The following is a 21,681-nucleotide window of genomic DNA, read 5'->3' on the forward strand; positions in this document are numbered from 1 at the left end:
GTGTGAAGTGCACTTGAAATTGCACTGAAAGTGCACTTGGAAGTGCAGTTGCTATAGATCTGAGGGGGACATGCAAGAAAAATAAAAAACAGCATTTTAGCTTGCACATGATTGGATAATAAAATCAGCAGAGCTTCCCCTCATTTCAGATCTACCCCTCAGATTTACAGCGACTGTACTTCCAAGTGTACGTTCAGTGCAATTTTAAAGTGCTCTTTACACTTGTAGTACGTTACGCCGCTGTAACTTTGGGCGCAAGTTCTGTATTCAGAAAGAACTTGGGCCCTTATTTACGGCGGCATTACGTATGTGTTGCGGCGTAAGGCTGCGTAATTCAAATGGGGATGTTGGGGGCATGTTGTATTTAAATTTGCCTTGACCCCCGCGTTTTTTACGTTTTTTTTGAACGGCACATGCGCCGTCCGTAAAATATCCCAGTGTGCATTGCGCCAAAGTACGTCACAAGGACATATTGGAATCGACGTGAACGTAAATGACGTAAAGCCGTATTCGCGAACGACTTACTCAAAACGGCGTAAAAATTTCAAAACTCGGCGAGGGAACGACGGCCATACTTAACATTAGCTACGCCTCATATAGCAGGGCTATACGCCGAAAAAAGCCGAACGTAAACGGCGTAAAAAAATGCGCCGGCAGGACGTACGTTTCTGAATCGCCGTATCTACCTAATTAGCATATTCCTCGCGTAAACATACGGAAGCACCACCTAGCGGCCAGCCTGAAATTGCAGCCTAAGATACGACGGTGAAAGACACTTACACCTGTCGGATCTTAGGGATATCTATGCGTAACTGATTCTCTGAATCAGGCGCATAGATACGACCGACCCCACTCAGAGATACGACGGCGTATCAGGAGATACGCTGTCGTATCTCTTTTCTGAATCCGGCCCGTAGTTTGCACTTGTAGTGCAAAGTGGATTTGCCGTTAGTAAATAACCTTTAATATGTTTAATTCTCAGGAGAGAAAACTTTGAGAAAAGTTCAATAAATTAAAATAACTGAGTGAGCAATATTACCACTATCACAGCACATGTGGGAAGTAGATTTTATACATTTATACTGGTAAAGTAACACTTAGCCAAAGCACCGAACCATTCCAATACTACCATATGATCAAAAAAATAACAATAAATAATAACAATATATCACAGTCCTCTTGGGTGCAATTATAAATAATTCAATACATTTCCTGGTTTTACAGCAGATAATCTAATGCTAGATATAAAGCCATAGCAGTATCAAATGTGTAACAAAGGTTTATTGCTAACTCTCTAAGGCTGACCTTCTGACACTAATCGCTGCATAAGAGTAGTAATGGCCCTGGAAGTTACTGTATATGGTGTTATTAGTCTGTACAGTGTTCCTATCTTTATTATATTTTTCAGTTTTTTTTTTCTCTTATTATAGTTAGGTTCTCAGGTCTGTTATATACTAGTTTGAATGGTTAGTTCAGGTATCCTGGTGATTTACACACTCTTGAAACAGCAGGATTTGCAACCCTGTGTTGTTTCTTTGTTTGAACAGCTTTACCTTCCAAATAAGTTGTGTGCTGGGTATTTTTGATACCATAGACAAATTAATACAAGGAGTGGCCGGTCCATTAAGGGTGCAGTGTCGATGCCTCTCTAGTTTGCATGCAGGGATGCATGCAAAGCACCAGACTTATAGGTTTCTATGAGCTTTTTCACATGATTAGAGTCTGAGGCTCTAATTGGCTTGAAAAAGGTTGTGCCCACCCACTTGTGACACTAGCAAATCAATATTCGCTATTGTTTTCCAGCTTCTACTCCCAGCCAATCAGGGAGGGAAGCGGATTGGGTTGGCCGGGAAGCTGCGGAGGTGCTGAGTGTGGGGGGATCTGAGTGTGGGGGGACCGTGGAGGAGTGAGTGCGGCAGGATCACGAAGGGGTGAGTGCGGGGGACCGTGGAGGAGTGAGTGTGGGGGACTGTGGAGGGGCTGAGTGTAGGGGACCGTGGAGGGGTGAGTGAAGGGGACTGTGAAGGGGTGAGTGCTGGGGACTGTGGAGGGGTGAGTGCTGGGGACTGTGGAGGGGTGAGTGCTGGGGACTGTGGAGGGGTGAGTGCAGAGGACCGTGGAGGGGTGAGTGCAGGGGACCGTGGAGGGGTGAGTGAAGGGGACTGTGGAGAGGTGAGTGCTGGGGACTTTGGAGGGGTGAGTGCTGGGGACTGTGGAGGGGTGAGTGCTGGGGACTGTGGAGGGGTGAGTGCCGGGGACTGTGGAGGGGCTGAATGCAGGGGACCGTGGAGGGGTGAGTGCAGGGGACCGTGGAGGGGTGAGTGAAGGGGCCCGTGGAGGGGTGAGTGCAGGGGACCGTGGAGGGGCTGAGTGCGGACCTGGGGGGGTTTATTTGCCCCCCAAAAAAACAGTTTAGCACCAGCTGCCACTGCCCTGCTTCCAAATATATAAACAGAAAAGATCAATCAGAGCAACTATACCTAAATCATAAAATGCAATCATATAAAAGACATTGCCAGACAAACAAGGTGGATTTCAAAACACCTATAAAAATTTTTACCGGTATATTATAAAAGTGCAATGAATGAAGAATTCATATAAAGTTCATATAACTTCAATTTTTCACAAAGATGAAAACAGACCAGTAAGTTTAAAACATGTCGAGGACATCATTCAGGTGCAGATGGAGCTCAATTCAATCACCAAAAGCAATTGTGGTTACTCACCTTATGGACATGACCCCTGTATCGACAGGATGGTCATAACAAGCTTTCCCTATTAAGGGTAACACTGGGCATGTTAATTCCAGGCTAACCGATCCTCAGACACGTGAGATGCATCAAGTGTACGTAAAAAACGAAGAGAGGGACAAATAGTGCTGTCTGATAATTTTACTATACTAAAAGAAAGCTTAAAACACACACTTACAAAGATAGCACTTTTTCAAAAGTGCATATCCAAGTTCTTAGTGAAAGAACAATCAACATTGTTCAGAAAGATAGCCGTGGGTGACGTCAGAAAACCTCCCAAAAACCCCACTCCCAACATGTGACTGGACAACGAAGCAGAATTCGCAGACTGATAAGCTCATCTTTTTTCACTTTGCTCTCTTCAGCTATCACAACCATTAAAATATTGTCAGAATGTCTACATTTTTCTCAATCTACTAATACATTTTTTTTTAGTCTATGCCTCCATTGGAGAGGTATCCCACCACTTTATGTCCAAGCAGAAAGTAAGGGGAAATATTCCCAATACGCACACAGAAAGAACCCTTCTCCACTCCATCCAACAAACACAAAAAATAATTTGGCTGGAGCTAGGCTTTGGGCTGGGGTCACACTATTGCTTATTGGATGCGCATCCAATTTGCATGTCAGGAGATTGTGACCTGCTCTCTATGGAGCCAGTCCACACATCTCCGGCGCGAATTGCACAGGAGTCCTGTGCGCCTTCGGGTCCGTTTCAGGTCTGAATTCAGCCCAAAATTTGGTCTGAAATCAGACCTAAAACGGTGAACAGGGATGCACCGGGACCCTGCTGTGAGCCGCTCCTTGCGGCAGTGTGAACCCAGCCTAAAGCAACCTACGGGCATGAGATGAAACTGCCAGAATAAATGACAATTGCTTGCCCATGCCTGCCAGCCAAACACTCCTAAAGGACACGTTCACCTAAAAATGCGTGGAACATGTAACATGTTCCCACTGCTGCAGCCACTGCCCGCTGCCACCCCTCCTTCCTGTGGCAGCAGTACTGGGAGAAGTTCCTTGTACTAGCTGTGACACATGCGGACGGCATTTATACACAGAGCTCGGTGTATGAATAAACCTACAAGTCCTGACATCCTTGTCCTTGTAGTTTTCAATGAACAACCACAGCGTCCTGTCAGAATTGGCTTCTTCATACGAGGTACAAGCTAGAAGATACACTGACAGGTCTGCAGGAGACCTGCATGGCATCAACGATCTGTTAATCGCTGGTGAAATGCTAGAGGCTCCTACAACAAAAAATAATAAAAGAACATTTTTTTAACAGCGAAAAAATGTGCATTTATTTTGAATTTTTTAAAGTGAACTTGTCGTTCTTTACGTTGGACATACATTGTTAGAAACCTTCTTCGATACCACTTACCCCAATCATGCATTTTATTTCACTGTCCTCCCATATAATCCCTTCACTGCTCTAATGTGATAAAATAGCTTGATGAAGATAACTAATTGTGAATGGCTCTGTCAGCTATTTGATCTGCTTGAGTTGGGGAATAGGCTTCTCATTGGGAACAAAGCCTAACACCAGAGATTTATTGGTGCTGTCTTAGTAGAAACTCGGTTGTGAAATACTCCTAGGCAGGGTAAAGATTTTCTTTAGTAGATGTAGAGGTAAATACAGAGAGCTATCTGTGCGCTACAGTCAAGCAACTGTAAAAAAAATAAAAAAACAAAAAAAAAAATGCATAACATAGAATACTTTGGTGGCTTGCAGGCAAAACAATCTAACTGCATTGGGAAATAGTATAACAAGACACTAATAAGAATGAAGAATCAACCAGAATCAAGCTTGAACATGGGAGTTGTTCTTGGTTGTGTTATTTTGGTCCTCTAACAATTTTTTAAATGCTATAAAGAGTTTTTTTTTGTTTGTTTTTTGAGAGCATAAAGCCCTGTACACACGATCGGATATCTGATGGAATCTAATCCGATGGATTTTTTCGTTGGATATCCGATGAAGCTGACTTTCATCAGTTTACCTACACACCATTGGTTAAAAATCCAAAGTGATGACGTAAAACACTATGATGTGCTGAGAAAAATTAAGTTCAATGCTTCTGAGCATGCGTCGACTTGATTCTGAGTATGCATGGATTTTTGACCGATGGACTTCCACACAGACGATCGTTTTTTTCTATGGGTTTTTTTATCCATAGGAAAATGTTAAAACATGTTCTATTTTTTTTCACCGATGGAAAACAAACCCACACACGATCGGTTTGTCCGATGAAAACGGTCTATCAGTCTGTTTTCATCAGACAAACCGATCGTGTGTACAGGGCTTAACTCTAATGCTCTGTACACACGATCGGGCTTTTGCCCGGCCAAATCTCATCGGAACTCTGATGGAATTCCTCGGAATATCCGATGAAAAAACGCAGATGGGGCTACACACGATCGTAATATCCGATGAAAATACTTTTTTCATCGGAAATTCCGATAGTGTGTACAAGGCATAAGTTATGGAGCTGAAATTTAATTGTTATAAGCTCCCAAGATCCTCCAACGTGTATTTTAACCATTTTGCTGGTCAATGACCGGGCCACTTTTTGCAATTCGGCATCGCTTTAACTGACAATTGCGCAGTCGTGTGACGTGGCTCCAAAACAAAATTGACGTCCTTTTTTTCCCACAAATAGAGCTTTCTTTTGGTGGTATATGATCACCTCTGCGGTTTTTATTTTTTGCGCTATAAACAATAAAAGAGCGACAATTTTGAAAAAAAAACAATATGTTTTACTTTTTGCTATTATAAATATCCCCAAAAAATATATACATTTTTTTTTCCCCTCAGTTTAGGCCGATATGTATTCTTCTACATATTTTTCGTAAAAAAAAAACGCAATAAGCATTTATTGATTGGTTTGTGCAAAAGTTATAGCGTCTACAAAATAGGGGATAGTTTTATGGCATTTTTATTAATATTTTTTTTTTACTAATAATGGCGGCGACCTGCAATTTTTATCGGTACTGCAACCTTATGGTGAACACATCGGACACTTTTGACACATTTTTGGGACCATTGGCATTTTTATAGCGATCAGTGCTAAAAAAATGCATTAATTACTGTAAAAGGGGGTTAACACTAGGGGGGCGATCAAGGGATTAATTATGTTCCCTAAAGTGTGTTCTAACTGAAGGAGGGTTGGGACTGACTAGGGGAAATGACAGATCGCTGTTCATACATTGTATGAACATACTATCAGTCATTTTTTCCCCCTGAAAGAACCGGGAGCTCTGTGTTTACACACAGAGCTCCCCGGTTCTCGCTCTGTGACGAGTGTTCGCGGGTGCCCGGCAGTAATCGCGCCCGCCGGCACGCGCATCAGCACCACGGGCGAGCAGGGGGCACATAGCTACATCACGTTATATTACGGGATTTTGCGCAGCCGAGCCGACCTGCCGCAGTAAAACTGTGGTGGGCGGTCGGCAAGCGGTTAAAGGAAGATCCAGTATACAATCATTTTCATTGTGAACCAGAAACAAAATGCAGCATACATCTTGTAATCTAATTTACATTCCTGAATAGAGTATACAATAATGTTTTCTAAATAATCAACCAAATGCCATCACTGCAGAGATAAAATATGTGGTGGTCAGCCAGTACTGGGTCTTCTGGTCTTCTATGGCTAAAACGACTTTATATCTATACAGTATTTCTAATCAATATCCTGTCTGTCATCTGAGAAATGTTTGCCGCAGACAGACTGAAAGCAAGGATCCTCCTTAATGGGGGCTTTTTTTCTGCTATATGACACACAATATAGCTTTTTATGACTGTAAGTAACTTGCATATGCTTCTAATTATACACTTCCCCCAGTTTAGTGTTTCTGTCAGGTACCCTAGCATACGCGTTTCATAAATTTACAGGCTGACAGTTGTTTTCCAAAATGAATTATGTCACAAGCAGCATATAAAATGTAAGCATGGTGTAAATAAAAACATATTTTTTTCCTCTTTCTTCTAGTTTTCACATTCTCTGAAGTGTTTTGGAAAGCGACAGATGTGCTGCAATGGTTACATAAATCATCTGGCTGGACCGGAGTGAAATACTAAGTCCTATTTGTTCAGTGACACTTCTGTATAACAATTAGCTCAGCATGAGTTATATCATGAAATTTCACAGACATTTTCAAAGAACAATTCTCTTGCTTGCCACTTTTTGCATGGTAAGCATTGTCATTTCTGCCTATTACCTGTACACTGGCTATAAACAAGACAATGAAATATCAGAAGCATCGATGGAAATTGAATGTGGAGATATTGAATCTTTACCTTATAACTTTTTGGAACACAGAACTGGAAAGCCAACCGTTTCTTTATCAACTGAGTCTGTTATCTTGGTTTTTATAGAGAGTCAGTATTCCCAACTTGGCCAGGACATTATTGGAATTTTAGAATCCAGCAGGTTTAAATTCCATGCAGAAATAGCGCCGGGAAAGGGAGACCTCCTACCACTAACGGATAATCACATTGGAAAATATGCACTTATCATATATGAAAACTTTATGAAATACATCAACATGGACACATGGAACAAGGAACTTCTGGACAAGTACTGCCTTCAATATGGCGTCAGTATCATTGGATTCCTTAAAGGCACAGAGAGCAACATTCAAACTTTTCACCAAAAGGGCTTCCCATTTATGATCCACAGCAACATGGCTGTCAAGACTTTTTGTATCAATCCAACAACACCATTACTTCATATAACAAAACCTACAAAAACACCTAAAGGGCCTTTGATGGGAAATGAGTGGACAGTGTTTGAGGTTAACCACTCATTTTATCAACCCATAGTTTTTACAAAAGTTAAAATGCCTGTTGGTGACCCACCTCAGTTGTCCAAAATGTCCTTATTTGCCACAGTCATTCATGATTTTGGGTTTCAAGATGGTATTCAAAGGATGTTTTTTGGCAATAATTTGAACTTTTGGCTACACAAACTCATTTTTGTAGATGCTATATCTTTCCTTTCTGAAAGGAAGTTTACCTTGTCATTGGATAGATACATTCTTGTGGATATTGATGACATTTTTGTGGGTAAAGAAGGAACCAGAATGAAAATGAATGATGTCAAGGTAAGTTTTTATTCATGTGTCTGCAAACATATTGTGAAATGTTTTAAAGTGGCTCTGTCACTGGTGTAAAATACTTAACAAATCTGAAAATAAGCCCAGCATGTAAAATATAATGCATATCTGTCCCCAACACTCACACAATTGACACTCCTTGACTTGACGTGTTATAATGGCTAAGTACTTTTTGCATTCAACAATTTCAAAATTGTAGGATGTCATACCGTCTGCTGAATACAGTGGTTCCGTCTGACAGCCCCTACCTCACTATTATGTCCTGTAGTGATGTAGGGGCTGGTGGATGAAACCACAGAACACAGAAGGGAAACTTTGCATCTGAAATGCAAAAAAAGTGTATTCAGCAATCTTGGCTGTTTAAGATAGCAAAGTTCAGTAGCACAGGTGGTGGGACAAGCATAGGGGGGACCACCAGTCCTCCTGTAGGGGGCCTGGGCACCCAGGGGGAACCAAACACCAGAGGGAATGATGCTCTGTGCAGCTCTCGGCAGCAGCTGAAAACCCTCCCGCTGACTTTTAGCTGTTGCAGGGAGAGACACAGACACAACTTCTGGCTTCCTTGTCCTGTTAAAAAAAAATAATAATTTAACCCTATATTGTTTAAATCCATTGTAAAAAAATTAAAATAGAAAATTGTATAAAAGTTATTTGTTAAAATTGTAAAATAAAATAATGTATTTATTTAAAAAAAATTATAAAAAGTTTTTGTTCAAAAATATTTAAAACTATTTTAAAAATGGCTAATTCACACAGCTTCTCTGTTATCTGTGTGTCCGCTAAGAATGATTTTAGTATATTTATTGTGAATTTTTTTTCTATATATATATTTGAGGGGGGGGCTGCTAGTTAGGCTGTACAGGGCCCCGTGATTTCTAACAGCAGCCCTGGGGACAAGTGAGTATTTTCTTCACTTCAATTAATATTGTTGTATTAAAAGCTTCATTTTTATAATATAGTAGGCATTTTTAAACTGCAACCTGTAAGTACGTTTTTGGAGTGCAGCTCAAATGATCCACAAACAAAGGGGGTGCTGGAGCTTGAAATACTCATCCCAGAAAATCATTTTTTTAACATCTGATACACATTGAGCAGACACCTCCATATAGAAGTCTAACAAAGTATAACTAAAAGTAAATTATACATTTCAATATTCAGGGCCATCACTAAGGTTTTAATGTCATGGGATTCACATTTTTATCATACCTAGATTAAAGTTACAGTACACATAATAATTTATGCTCTCTTCCACTCCTTCCCCTTTTTTGCATAATACCTATCTCTAAGGGCATATAATTGTACTGTGAACCAGCTTTCTTCATGACAAACTATCTAACCAAATTGCATTTGATCCTTTCAGACAGGAAACATATAGCTCCTCTAGAGGAACAGACACTTATTCTTTATTCTGTTTACTCTTTAGTCATTTGAGTTTCAGTGTGCGGTGTCTTGTACTATTTAATTGCAACTGCCTACCTAATAAATTGTAGTGTACAATAATAACCAAATCAATAATAATTCTAACAAGAAAAAGAGGCAGATGTTAGTATTGCTTTTTGGAAAATATCTTCTCATAAGCTTCTGAAGCTATGACATAGGTTTCTGAAAAAAGCCTTTATAGATAGGCCAACTTGTGGTTTTTTTTTTTTTTTGGGGGGGGGGGGGGGCTGCTGGGGTTGTAACAATTGCTAACAATGACATTTATGCTATGATTAATCTGATATATAGAACATGAGATTCTAACATAGTGTATTGTTGTTGTCTTGACTAGGACCAGTAAAACCACTGACCCATAATCCATTCAAATATGAAGTTATGATCAGAATTAGGGGGTGCTGATTTGGGTGCAGTCTGAAACAGTCAGGATATTTCTGGGACCTTGTGGGGGACTAAAATTAAATTGTTAGTGCAGTTGCAGTTACAGGATAATTAAAGTGGAGTTCCACCTTAATTTTTATTTTTTCCCAAAATTAAAAAAAATAAAGTTTTTTTTATATACTCACCAGAAAGGGCTGTTGCAATGCGGAACTAGCCCTTTTGCCTCTTCCTCCACCGTGGTCGTCTTCGTCCTTCATTGCGGTGTCTTCTGGTGAATGGGGCGCACTGCCTTATGGGAACTGTGTGTATCCCAGGAGGCACCCGCCTATTCACAAAGTGCTGTGCGAATGGCGCATGCGCAGTAGGAAATGGGCAGTGAAGCCGTAAGGCTTCACTGCCTGTTTCCCTTAGTCTGGATGGAGGTGCCAGGACCGAGCGATCGACATCAGGGGCCCATCATCGTGGGTGCCTAGGACAGGTAAGTGTCCTTATTAAAAGTCAGCAGCTACACTGTTAGTAGCTGCTGACTTTAAAAAAAAAAAAAAAATTGGAAAAAAATAAATGGAATCCCGCTTTGTGTGCCACATCACATTTGTTTAGTAAGTAAGTAATCGTAAGCCATAGCTCTACTTAAAGCAGAGTTTGACTCTGAAGTGGAAGTTCCGCTTATCTGTCTCCTCCCCCCTCTGGTGATACATATTGCACCTTTCAGGTGGGAGGGGAAATGGGTACCTGTTTTTGACAGGTCTCCCTACCCAACTTCCAGGGACGGCACCACAAGTGCAGCATGCTTGGCACTGGTTTCCCTTACCAGGAATGGCAACGGCAGCACCTGACAGCTGATCCGCTGGGGTGCCGACATCGTGGGAACCCTGGACAGGTAAGTTACCTAATATTAAAAGTCAGCAGCTACAGTATTTGTAGCTGCTGACTTTTTTTTTCTTGGGGTGCCAGAACACCTCTTTAAATTAAAAGACTTTTACTAACTTGATATTTTTTAATGCACAGCTTACCGTACTTTAAATCTTGGATGCACATAATGTTCTGTCTCAATTTGTTTTCTTTGCTAACTACAGATGCTGTGGTTTGTGATGTTGGTGTTCCCTAAAGAAATATAATACAATAACTGAGCATTTCACATGAATATCACCCTTGAAATTAATTATATGTATAGTAGGAGGACGTGCTTAACTGTTATCAGTAAGAGTAAACCATGCACAAGACAAGGAAACTCAGGAACAGTGCAAGCAAGCTTCTCTTGCACTTTTACTCAGCAAGGCATTACATATAGTTTCAATGTAGGAAGGCTTTTTACAGCAAGTCCATAGCATAAAACACAACTGCATAATTGTTCACTTTAGCTACTAACTAAACTAAACTTGTGACTAACAGAATGTTACCTAATGGGTACCCCAAAACAAACAACACTTGTACCTTTTTAGTGTTATGCCAGCAGTCAACCTTTTCACACAGCAGCAGACTCCCACAGTGGAGAGAGAAAGAATGAATGCCCTGAATCAGTTACAATATATGAAGTTACAATATATGTTGGGCCTGTGCACAACTGAGACTAATAAGGAGGTCTGGCTACCAGATAAGTTGTGAACCAAGGAATGGGGGCTTTTTCCCACCCAAAGCTAAAAACTGTTTTTTTTTTTCTCCATATCAGTCAATCATGTAGGTCCCATGCACCATGTGCAGATGATAAACCTGGGTGACACATATTCACCATCCAACCATCCACAATCCTGCTATCCAGTGCAACTTTACAGCAGAATATCTTCCCAAAAACATAATTTTGCATCCGGCTTTCTCCTTAATCTTTGCAGTGAGAAACATTCATTCTGCTTCTTATGCTATCCTCACACTGTTGTCTAAACCAATTTAAAGTCAAAATAAAATTGGCATCTCACACAGAAAGCAAAGGATCTATATTTGTTAGAGTAAAAACAACATTGTTTCAGAGTCAATACTGTTACTTGTTTTCTTTGGGGACAAGGTGTTAAGAGCTGTGAAGATTAGAATACCCTGTCTGTAGTGCTCCCACAGTGATCATTTGACCTTTCACATGGATGTACTGTAGAGTACATGAAAAAAGAGCATTTCTAATGTAGCTGCTCTAGGCTAAGCTTTATGATCAACACTTAATACAAGAAACAATGATGAAAAGCTGTTTACAGAGATGAAAACTCTTAAAAGCTTAACAGCCTCTAGCAACCCTTATAAAAAAAAAAGATGGAAAATGTTATCATGGTAAAGCCATAGAGGATATATATGTAAATGTATTTTTTAAATATTTTGTACAATATAGCCTTAGGATACCTTGGTCATAATTAGGTATTTACAGCACTGAATAACATTTTTAGAATTGGTTTGTCAGAATGTTGAATTTATAACTACTGCCACTAAGTACTGATTTGTTAGTCAAGCTGAGAGTAAAGCTATACTAGGTCACTAGAAAGAAGATCTAATACCCAGTCACACAGCTGCTGTGAGTAGTTGAAATGCTACTCTCAGCTGGAAACCTGCTGACTTTGGAGGCACTGGAAGGATTTTAATTGAAAGGTAGCCTGAGAATCCAAGGATCAGAGAGTAAGAGAGCAAAGGTAGCAAAAGCATTATAGTCATGAAGAGGGGAATGGATGGTGGAGATTTTTATGCTTTCATATAATTATGAAACCTCCACTGACGTATTATATACTTAGAACCTAAAAAAGGATACATTATCATCCATATGTTTGGACAATATAGATGTAACCACTAGACGTGATAGAAATTAAACGCTAAAAGCCTGCTCTTTAACTGGTTGGAGGCATATTGCTTCCTGCAGACACAAAGTGCTCAAATGTGACCCCTTTAGATTGAGAAAAAAGGCAGTGATCAGCACACTTTTCAAGCGGGTGATAATGTAATTGGCCAATAACACCAGGTCCACCCCTGTTCACTGAGCTTAATTAAATTTGTCTACTGGCACTGCAAGCGGACACAGGGGCTGTCACTGGACAGGGATATCACCACTGGACGTAGTAACTGATCCCCACTGGGCATAAGTAAAATAACTGGACATGTGGATCTCCAAACTTTCAAAACGTATACAGTGCCTTGAAAAAGCGCTCCAACATAATAAGTCATTGGTCCAGCATTGTCATATGGTGGAGGGGGAAGAGTTCTCTGCCCTGTGTAATTCAAAGTTGTAGTGCCTTAAATAAGTATTCACACCCCTTGAAAGTTTCCACATTGTGTCATGTTACAACCAAAACTGTAAATGTATTTTTTCGAGATTGTAGCTCTCCATCTGCCCCCTCCCCTCCCAGTTACCTAATACTTCAAACTTTATACTTTCAATTATCCCTTTGAACTAGCTTCAGTCTCTGCCGCTGTGCTAATGTGCCTCCTTACCTATCAGGCCTGGCTTTACATTAGACCTCTATTGATTGCCACCCCTTCGAGTCATTTACACCCTCACCCTTCTGCATGACAACTTTTGAAGGGTCCCAACATTGCCTTCAGAAGCTCACCATAAGACTATCCAAAATGTTCCCCTGAGAGCAGAACTAAGTTGCTGATCAAGCTCTCAAATCCTACCTCCTTGGTCTGAGAGCCCTCAAGTAACCTAGCCTGTCTTATCTTTTTTTTTTTTTAATTCTTCTTGGTCACTTGAGGTGAAACCTTGCATTCAGAGGGCTACTGTTTATGCTCTTACTACAGCAGTATATGCTGAGTTTGGCTAGTAGGGATGAGCCCGATGTTCGAGTCGAACGTAAGTTTGACTCGAACATTGGGTGTTCGCCGAACAGCGAACATTATGCAGTGTTCGTGTCAAATTCGAAAAGCCACGGAACACTGTTAAAGTTTATGGGACACTAACATGAAAAACCAAAAGTGCTAATTTTAAAGGTTTATATGTAGTTATTGCCAAAAAAGGGTTTGGGGAACCGGATCCTGCCCCAGGGAACTTGTATTAATGCAAAAAAAAGTTTTAAAAAAGTCAGTTTTTTCAAGAGTGATTTTAATAATGCTTAAAGTGAAACAATAAAAATTAAATATTCCTTTAAATATGGTGCCTGGGGGGTGTCTATAGTATTCCTGTAAGGTGGCACATTTTTCCTGTGTTTAGAACAATACCACAGCAAAATGACCTTTCTAAAATGACCTTTCTAAAGGAAAAAAAAGTAATTTAAAACTGATCGCGGCTGTAATGAATTGTCGGGTCTCGGCAATATAGATAAAAATCATTGGAAAAAAACGTAAAAAAAACAACCAAAATGTAAAAGAAAATTGCGTGGGGTCCCCCCAAAATCCATACCAGGCCCTTCAGGTCCTGTATGGATATTAAGGGGAACCCTGCACCAATTATTACAAAAAAATGGTGTAGGGGTGCCCCAAAATTGATACCAGACCCTTCAGGTTTTTTATATTTTTTTACATTTTCAATGAGTTTTATCTATATTGGCGAAACCCAACAATTCATTACAGCCACGATCAGTTTTAAATAATTTTTTCCCTTTAGAAATGTCATTTTTCCGTGGTATTGTTCTAAACACGGGAAAACTGTGACACATTACAGGCATACTATAGACATCCCCCAGGCACGATATTTAAAGGAATATTTAATTTTTATTGTTTAATTTTAAGCATTATTAAAATCACTGCTCCTGAAAAAACTGGAGTTTTTGCATTGATACGTGTCCCCTGGGGCAGGACCCATGTCCCCAAACACTTTTTATGACAATACCTTGCATATAAGCCTTTAAAATTAGCACTTTTGATTTTTCATGTTCGTGTCCCATAGACTTTAACAGTGTTGTTTGTCTGATTTTTTTTTCTGGTGCGAACCGAACCGGGGGGTGTTTGGCTCATCCTTATTGACCAGGTACCTCTGTTTTTTTAATTGTATTTGTTTTAGTAATGTTTACATGCCTTGACACTGAAGTACAATCTGCTTTGTTGTATTATAATTTGAATCTGTCAATACAGTCTGTTTTTTTTTTTTTTTTTTAAGACAGTGGAGGTTTTTTACTAATGGCAAATCCCCTTTGCACTACAAGTGCAAACTACAAGTGCAAAGTGCACTTGAAATTGCACTGAAAGTGCACTTGGAAGTGCAGTTGCTGTAACTCTGAGGGGTAGATCTGAAATGAAGGGAAGGTCTGCTGATTTTATTATCCAACCATGTGCAAGATATAATGCTGTTTTTTTAATTCATTGCATGTCCCACTCAGATTAAGAGTGACTTCACTTTCAAGTGTACTTTCAGTGCAATTCCAAGTGCACTTTGCACTGGTAGTTTGCACTTGTAGTGCAAAGTGGATTTGCCTTCAGTAAATAACCCCCAGTGTGTGCAATCTTTGTACGCCCGCTGGAAGCTCCCAGTCAAGGTTTTCTGGTGCAGTCAGCTTGGGTAAGGCATCGGCTAGGGCTAAAGAGAGCAAAGGACCCCCAAAACGACCACTGGCTCCTGGGTACATGGTACATGAACAAAGACAGCAATGTTTGAAGTCCAGCTTGGTTGGTGGCAACAAAGTTGGAGGCAATCATTACTTTCTCTATAAATACCATGAGCAGTAAGCATAGCCACCCAGGGAGAGGTAGTGAATTAATTTGCAGCATTACCAGATGAAAACATACAAAATAACTGGTAAGCTGAGATATATTACATTTTTCAATACACTTTAAGATTGAAAAAAAAGATATTATGGTTAAAATTTGGTTTACATCGCATGAATCATATGGGATAAAATAGAAAGAGACCTTCACAGCTCCAAATGTGTTACTGAGAAGGAAGGAACTATGTGGTGCTATGGAGTCAGCATTGACCACGAAACATCTCTAACTCCTTACAAAATTTATGCTGCAAATAACTGAATTATGTAGACAAAAGAGGGTCATAACCAGTACAAGAGAGGTGTACTGAATACATCGGTATATGTGATACCACAGGCAGGGCCGCCATCAGGAATTATGGGGCCCCTACACAGCTTCAGGTATGGGCCTGGGGGGTGGGGGGGTGCTGCCGTGAATTAAGAAGAATTGAGAAAGAAGAAAAAAAGAAAAATATATATAAAAAAAGGGCCCTTTAATAAATAAATGTATATATATATATATATATATATATATATATATATATATATATATATATATATATATATATATATATATATAAAAAAGAACTAAAAAGAAATAAAATAATATTTAAAAAAAAGATATTTTTTTATAACAAAAAGGGGGCTTGCCATCTGGGGTCCTGTGGGGACCCCTGGGGACCTCCGGACCCCTAAAAAAAAGGGGTTGCCATCCGGGCACCTACAGGTGTACTGCCTGTACCCCCCTGATGGCGTCCCTGACCACAGGTGATGTTATTATTTGATTTTATATATTGGATTTGGGTTGTCCATGAAGTTAATGCCCCCTCTGTTTTGCTCCTGGCAGTCTAGTCTCCTTATGGTTGTCATGCATTCTTTGATTTTATTATCTAATCGTTGTGCAATTTGATAAAAATTGGTTTGTCAACTATAGGTAGATTATTTGTAATGGGAGAGACTGTTTAGAGAAACAAATTGATCATTTATCAAAGCATGCATGGCTACCATTAGTTAGACATTCCCAGTCTTTCTACGGACAAATTTAATTTTGGTTTTACCCTTGCTGAGTAAATATGTCTTTTGAAGAGTAAGGAGCTTAGATTTTACGTATAAGTCTGATTATTGAGTTAAAACTCTCTATAGATTTTTGTTCACATAGACTGGTTCTCAGGAATTATGTATTTTGCATGTGCATACAAGATTAAAAGTAATAAAGTAATAAATATATATCTAAGTTTTTAAAAGTATAACTAAAGGAAAACTATGGCCTTCTATTAAACAAATATGCTGTAGCACTTTATTATAAGTTAATTGTAAGTTCATCTGCACTAACAGTTTTTTCTTAATCCCCTACAAAGTCCCAGAAATACCCACTGAGCTTGCTGGTGAAGTCCACAGAATGGAACTTCCTGTGATGGTGCTGCACTGCTGCTGAATTTTGTTGCTACTCTCATGTACAATATTGATGTAGTCTGTGCTTAGCCCCTACACCCAATCGCACAGGTGAGGCATACCAGTGCTCAGACTGTTGCTCTTGTTGGCCATACAATAACAGATCCATCAAAAGAAGTCAGCACCACAGCAGGATGTTTTATTTATATATATATATATATATATATATATATATATATATATATATATATATATATATATATATATATATATATCCCAATTTATTGATTTATAGATTATCAGATTATGTTGGATCTTGACCTGATGTTTCAATACATTTTGATATACAGTATATGGAAGATCCTGCCATGGTTTCGACTTCTTTCATTGGATTTGCCACTCACATGTTGTCTGTGCTTGCTTCTGTTGAGTCACAAACTGGCTACATCTAGCCCCGCCCACTGCTTTCTGGGTTGACAGCACTGCCTTTGTTGCCTTTGTTGCTGAAACCTTTCCAATGTGAGCTGCACTGTTTGGGAGGGGGAGCATATGAGACCCAAATGATCGAGTAATAGGATGCTTAATTAGGGAATTATTTTTGAAGCGTGTGCTTTTACATACTAACTTGTTAAGACTGGCACACATGAGCCTTTAATTGTATTTTAACTCTTTTTCTACCATGGTACATTTATTAATGTTATGCTGTTGCTGCTGCTGCCATGTGCTTGGTAGGATTTGTACAGCTGTAATGGGCTAAAATGATCTCTAAAGCCACAATTACATTCAAGATCACGTGTATAAGGCTCACAAAGTGCATCCCACATTCTCCGCTGCCAATGCCCATGGATGTCACTGGGCTCTACCATTCCTCTGGGGAGCCTGGGAACATGATAAAATGGTGAACCTTTGAGAGCAAGAAGAGACTGGAGAACATCTGTTTCTAGATCCCCTCTGCGACTAATAAACCTGAAAGCAAAACAGATGTAATTGCCTATAATTTACTGTTGAAGACAAAAAGCCTTGTTTTGGAAAAAAATTATAGTTTATGATTATCAAATAATTTATATAAAACGTTTGAACACAAGAAGTTCATAAAACAGGTCATAAAATCTATAGTCAAACAGCATTGTAGAACAAAAAATTTGACTTTGTACAAGATCAAATAGATATTGACCAATGAAAAGACCCATTTTATTCAAAACAAGCATGGTAACCTGATTTTAAGTTGCTCTACGAAATATATGGATATGCAAATACATGTAGAATAAAGTAGAGGATGCAAATCATGAAAAGTGGACTGATCCACATGCATCAGGGTCTCCTCCTTGTGAAGCATTTCATTCCCAATTGAATTTAAAATGTATATAAAAACGTTTTTTTTATGTTTAAGACAGGGAGGTGAGGGATTAGAACCCCAGTCAGTTTTTTTGTTGCTATTTGAAAGGGAGATTTACCCTCTCTTTTTTTGTGGTGACTTTTTTTATGTAAGGCAAAATTGAAAAATTTGAGTTTTTACCTAAAGTGGTTGTAAACCTCTGAAATGAAAAATTAATAAAACATTTCCCCATATAATGTGTACTACCCTGCATCTAAAGTGCAGCATGTGATTTCTGTCTCCTCTCTCTTCCCTTTGCTATCCAGTTCTGACATGGACTTTCACGTTAGCAGTAGAGCTGGGGTAACAATTTATTTTTCTTCTGTAAGTTTTACAGAAGGCCATAGCATTTCTGTTTTCCCCTGAAGGTGTTATTTTTGATGAAATATGTGTAGGGAGGGGCACTCAATCTGACCTCACTACGCATGTGTGCGATATGGCAATGTGACCAGTTATATTTGTTTTGCTGCTTTGTTAGTACATTATTTTGACAATAAATTTGGATTCATTTTATGGGGTTACACTAGGTATGGCCTTTTATTTGATGAGATACATATAACACATGCATTCCTGGAAGTAAAGAGGAACAACCTGGGGCTGTTGGAGTAATTCCCTTGCCAGCTACCATCTGCTTAATATTATGAAAGATTGCTCGTGACTTCCATAGTTAGGGGGTCTATGGATTTGGTAAGAGGAATATTTTTAATGGTGGTGACAGTAAAGGAGTGTCTCTGATGGTGATTCACTGGGTGTTGGAGTACATTTTTTAGCAAGTTTTTACATAATATTGTGGTGGATTCAAATTTATATTGAGATTATGTTTGGATTTTGCACTGAGTTTATTTGTACTGCATTCACTATTGCAGGGGTCTCCAAACTTTTCAAACAAAGGGCAAGTTTGCGGTGCTTTAGACTTTAGGGGTGCTGGACTCTGGCCAGTGTGGGTAGAAAATGCCCTCAGTGAGAATAAACATGGTCTCAGTTTCTCAGTTTTGGTGGTCATTAGAAGGAGGAGTAGTGCCCCATCATTGGTATTAGTGGAAGAAACAGTGCCCCATGTCATTGGGAGCAATAGTGCCCCAAGGGCCGAGTGAAGGCTAGCAAAGGGCCTCATCTAGCCCCGGGCCGCAGTTTGGAGACCCCTGCACTATTGCATGTGCATTATATTCACTATTCTTAAAAAGAATAGCACTATACATTATGTATGTATACATGTTTGAATATCTGTTTGTGGATACCAGTGGAAGCAGCTATTTTAACTGTAAGGCCCCTTTCACACAGGCGGCTGTTCTGCCGCAGTTAAAAGTATGTTTTGTTATTTTAAAATTGCAAGACTCCAGGCACAGTGATCACTTGCATTTGTACATTGTGATTAGCTGCATTTACATGTGGCTGCGCTTAGTTACGTTGAAACATTCTTGCCATTTCTGATGTGATTCCTGTTGTTTTTCTTTCCTTGTTGCCACTGCTATCTGCAGATGAAATACTACACTGTGATTACCTGCAGTTATGTGCAGATAGCTGCAGATAGCTGCAATAAATCGGTCCTGGTCCTGGATGCAGTCAAATCATTTTTTTCTAACCGCACCAATATGAAATGAAACCATTGCTAAATGCAGTGTATGAATGGGGCCATAGGAAAGCATTGTCTGAGTTTAGCTGCAGTAGATAACTTGATCTATCCGCAGCTAAAAGCTGAATTGTATCTGCCCGTGTGAAAGGGGCCTGATATTTGTTACACATTTTAAGTTGGTTCCCGTAAAATAAATTCTTGATATTGCAATGATTTTTTTCATTGCATTAGAACAGAGTTCACTAGGATTTAGTGTTGGTATTTTCTCACTTCTGACAGGTTATCCTGAAACCACAGAATCTCAGGAGATGCCCCCATCCCCCACCAGCACACAGAAGGTGATTGACAGCTTCAGCTATGCATGTTTCCCAATGAGACTGTGTATAGTGTCCTTTTCCTCCACTCTGGTCTCAGATCACACTCAGCTCCATGCTCTATATTGTGCAGTGTGTGTGGCATCAGACATAGATGGGAAGAAAAAAAATGGGATTTAAACCATTCCCTACTGTGTCCAGGAAGGAAATAAACAAGCTTTAGATCTCAATAGTCTTTATTAATGGAGATTTAGCTCCAATTTGAAGAGGACAGATGGATTTCCAGATACAGTTCCCTTTCTTCCAGGTTAGGTCATACATTTGCACAGATTGACATGACAGTAGTGAGAACTTGGCAGCAAAACAAGGTGCCTGGAACAGGGTACTAGCATCTTTCAAGCTTAATTTACTAGCCTGAGACTCATTCTGACTGCACCTAAAAACCTGAGAAAAGCTGTAGTTTTCCCTTTTCCATTTCTAATCCTATGTCCAACCTTAGACATCTGTTGAAGAGAAATCTTGCCAAAGGATGGGAATAATAAACCAGCTTATATGGGGTTTCAGAGGAAATGTGTAGTCATTGTGTACTTCATTTATTTAACGACTTCCGGACCAGCTCAGGCCGATATACGGCGGCACTTTGAATAGGGATATCTTTGTTATGGCAGCAGCTAGCTGCCATAACCACTGTATCTTCTTCTTCCTCTGTTACCTCCCATCCCCTGTTTAGATATACAGCCTCCTTGTTCTACTTAGTGTGTCATGTGATCTGGTTTAGGAGCCCTCTGGCTCCCATCCCTCCTGGGAGCTGCGATTCATGCCGCAGACCCCCCCCCTCTTGATTTAGGGTGGGTGGACATTCATGCGCCATTTATCAACATCACCGTCTGTGTATCGCAGGTGCGGTGTCACAGCTGTGGCACTGTCCCTCCATTCCACGGTAGTACCATCTGGCAGCTCAATGGAGGAGTTAATGGCACCAATTCTAAGTAGTCCCCACCCAGACAAGGGCGCCTCCCTCCTATAGTTTATGCCTATGTGACGTTGGTGGGCGTGTGCTGGCCATGCCCTTATAGGCTTCACCCAGGGACATGAGATTCACTCCGTGTCGTCACTCACTTTGGTTCACATCACCCTGGATCCCTGGACCCCATGAACTGTTCACTGTTTAATTGGTAATTAGAATTCACCTCTAGTTGCACTGCACTGTTATATTGTTTTACTCCACCTTTCTTGGTGATGTGTTTTAATCCTTACCACCTTTCAACTTTTTACGCCCTTTTATGCAATCTCTTTCGGTGATGCGTTTATATCCTCATCACTTTTTACTTCTAACACCTTGGCTACCACCAATTCTTTCTAGTACTCCAGGACACCTTGCACGTTTCATAATATGAATAATATATATATATATATATATATATATATATATATATATATATATATATATACATTTTTTAGAAAGTCCTCCATTGAAGGTTTCAGCACCTATGGTCACTCTGACTACTTCATTTTCATACCCCCCTTTGGTGGCCCCAATCTACAGTGCCACACTTTCAGTTCAAATAGCAATTATATAGTCAACATTTAAAGTATGGTAGAGAGTTTTTTTTCTTGGGTAGGATCAGACCATATAGCAACTCCTTCTATTATATGTTTTATTGAACTCACACGCATGCTCCTGAAGAATGTTTCAATCCACGAAATGCATAGAGCTACTATATACCGTGTTCCTATGATTCAATTGATATCTGTTAGTATGTAT

General features: G+C 39.8%; 1 protein-coding gene across 1 annotated transcript in view; it reads left to right on the forward strand.

The window, feature by feature from the left end:
• LOC120918475 (bifunctional heparan sulfate N-deacetylase/N-sulfotransferase 3-like) overlaps positions 1-21,681 on the forward strand; it is a 349,511-nt gene that overhangs the window by 65,808 nt on the left and 262,022 nt on the right. Inside the window, exon 2 of the mRNA XM_040330079.1 lies at positions 6,737-7,850. Within this exon, the coding sequence (XP_040186013.1) occupies positions 6,870-7,850 (981 nt within the window). The 5' untranslated portion in view covers positions 6,737-6,869. The remainder of the gene's footprint in view (positions 1-6,736; positions 7,851-21,681) is intronic.

The sequence above is a fragment of the Rana temporaria genome, chromosome 1, assembly GCF_905171775.1.
Source record: "Rana temporaria chromosome 1, aRanTem1.1, whole genome shotgun sequence".
Classification (NCBI taxonomy): Eukaryota; Metazoa; Chordata; class Amphibia; order Anura; family Ranidae; genus Rana; species Rana temporaria.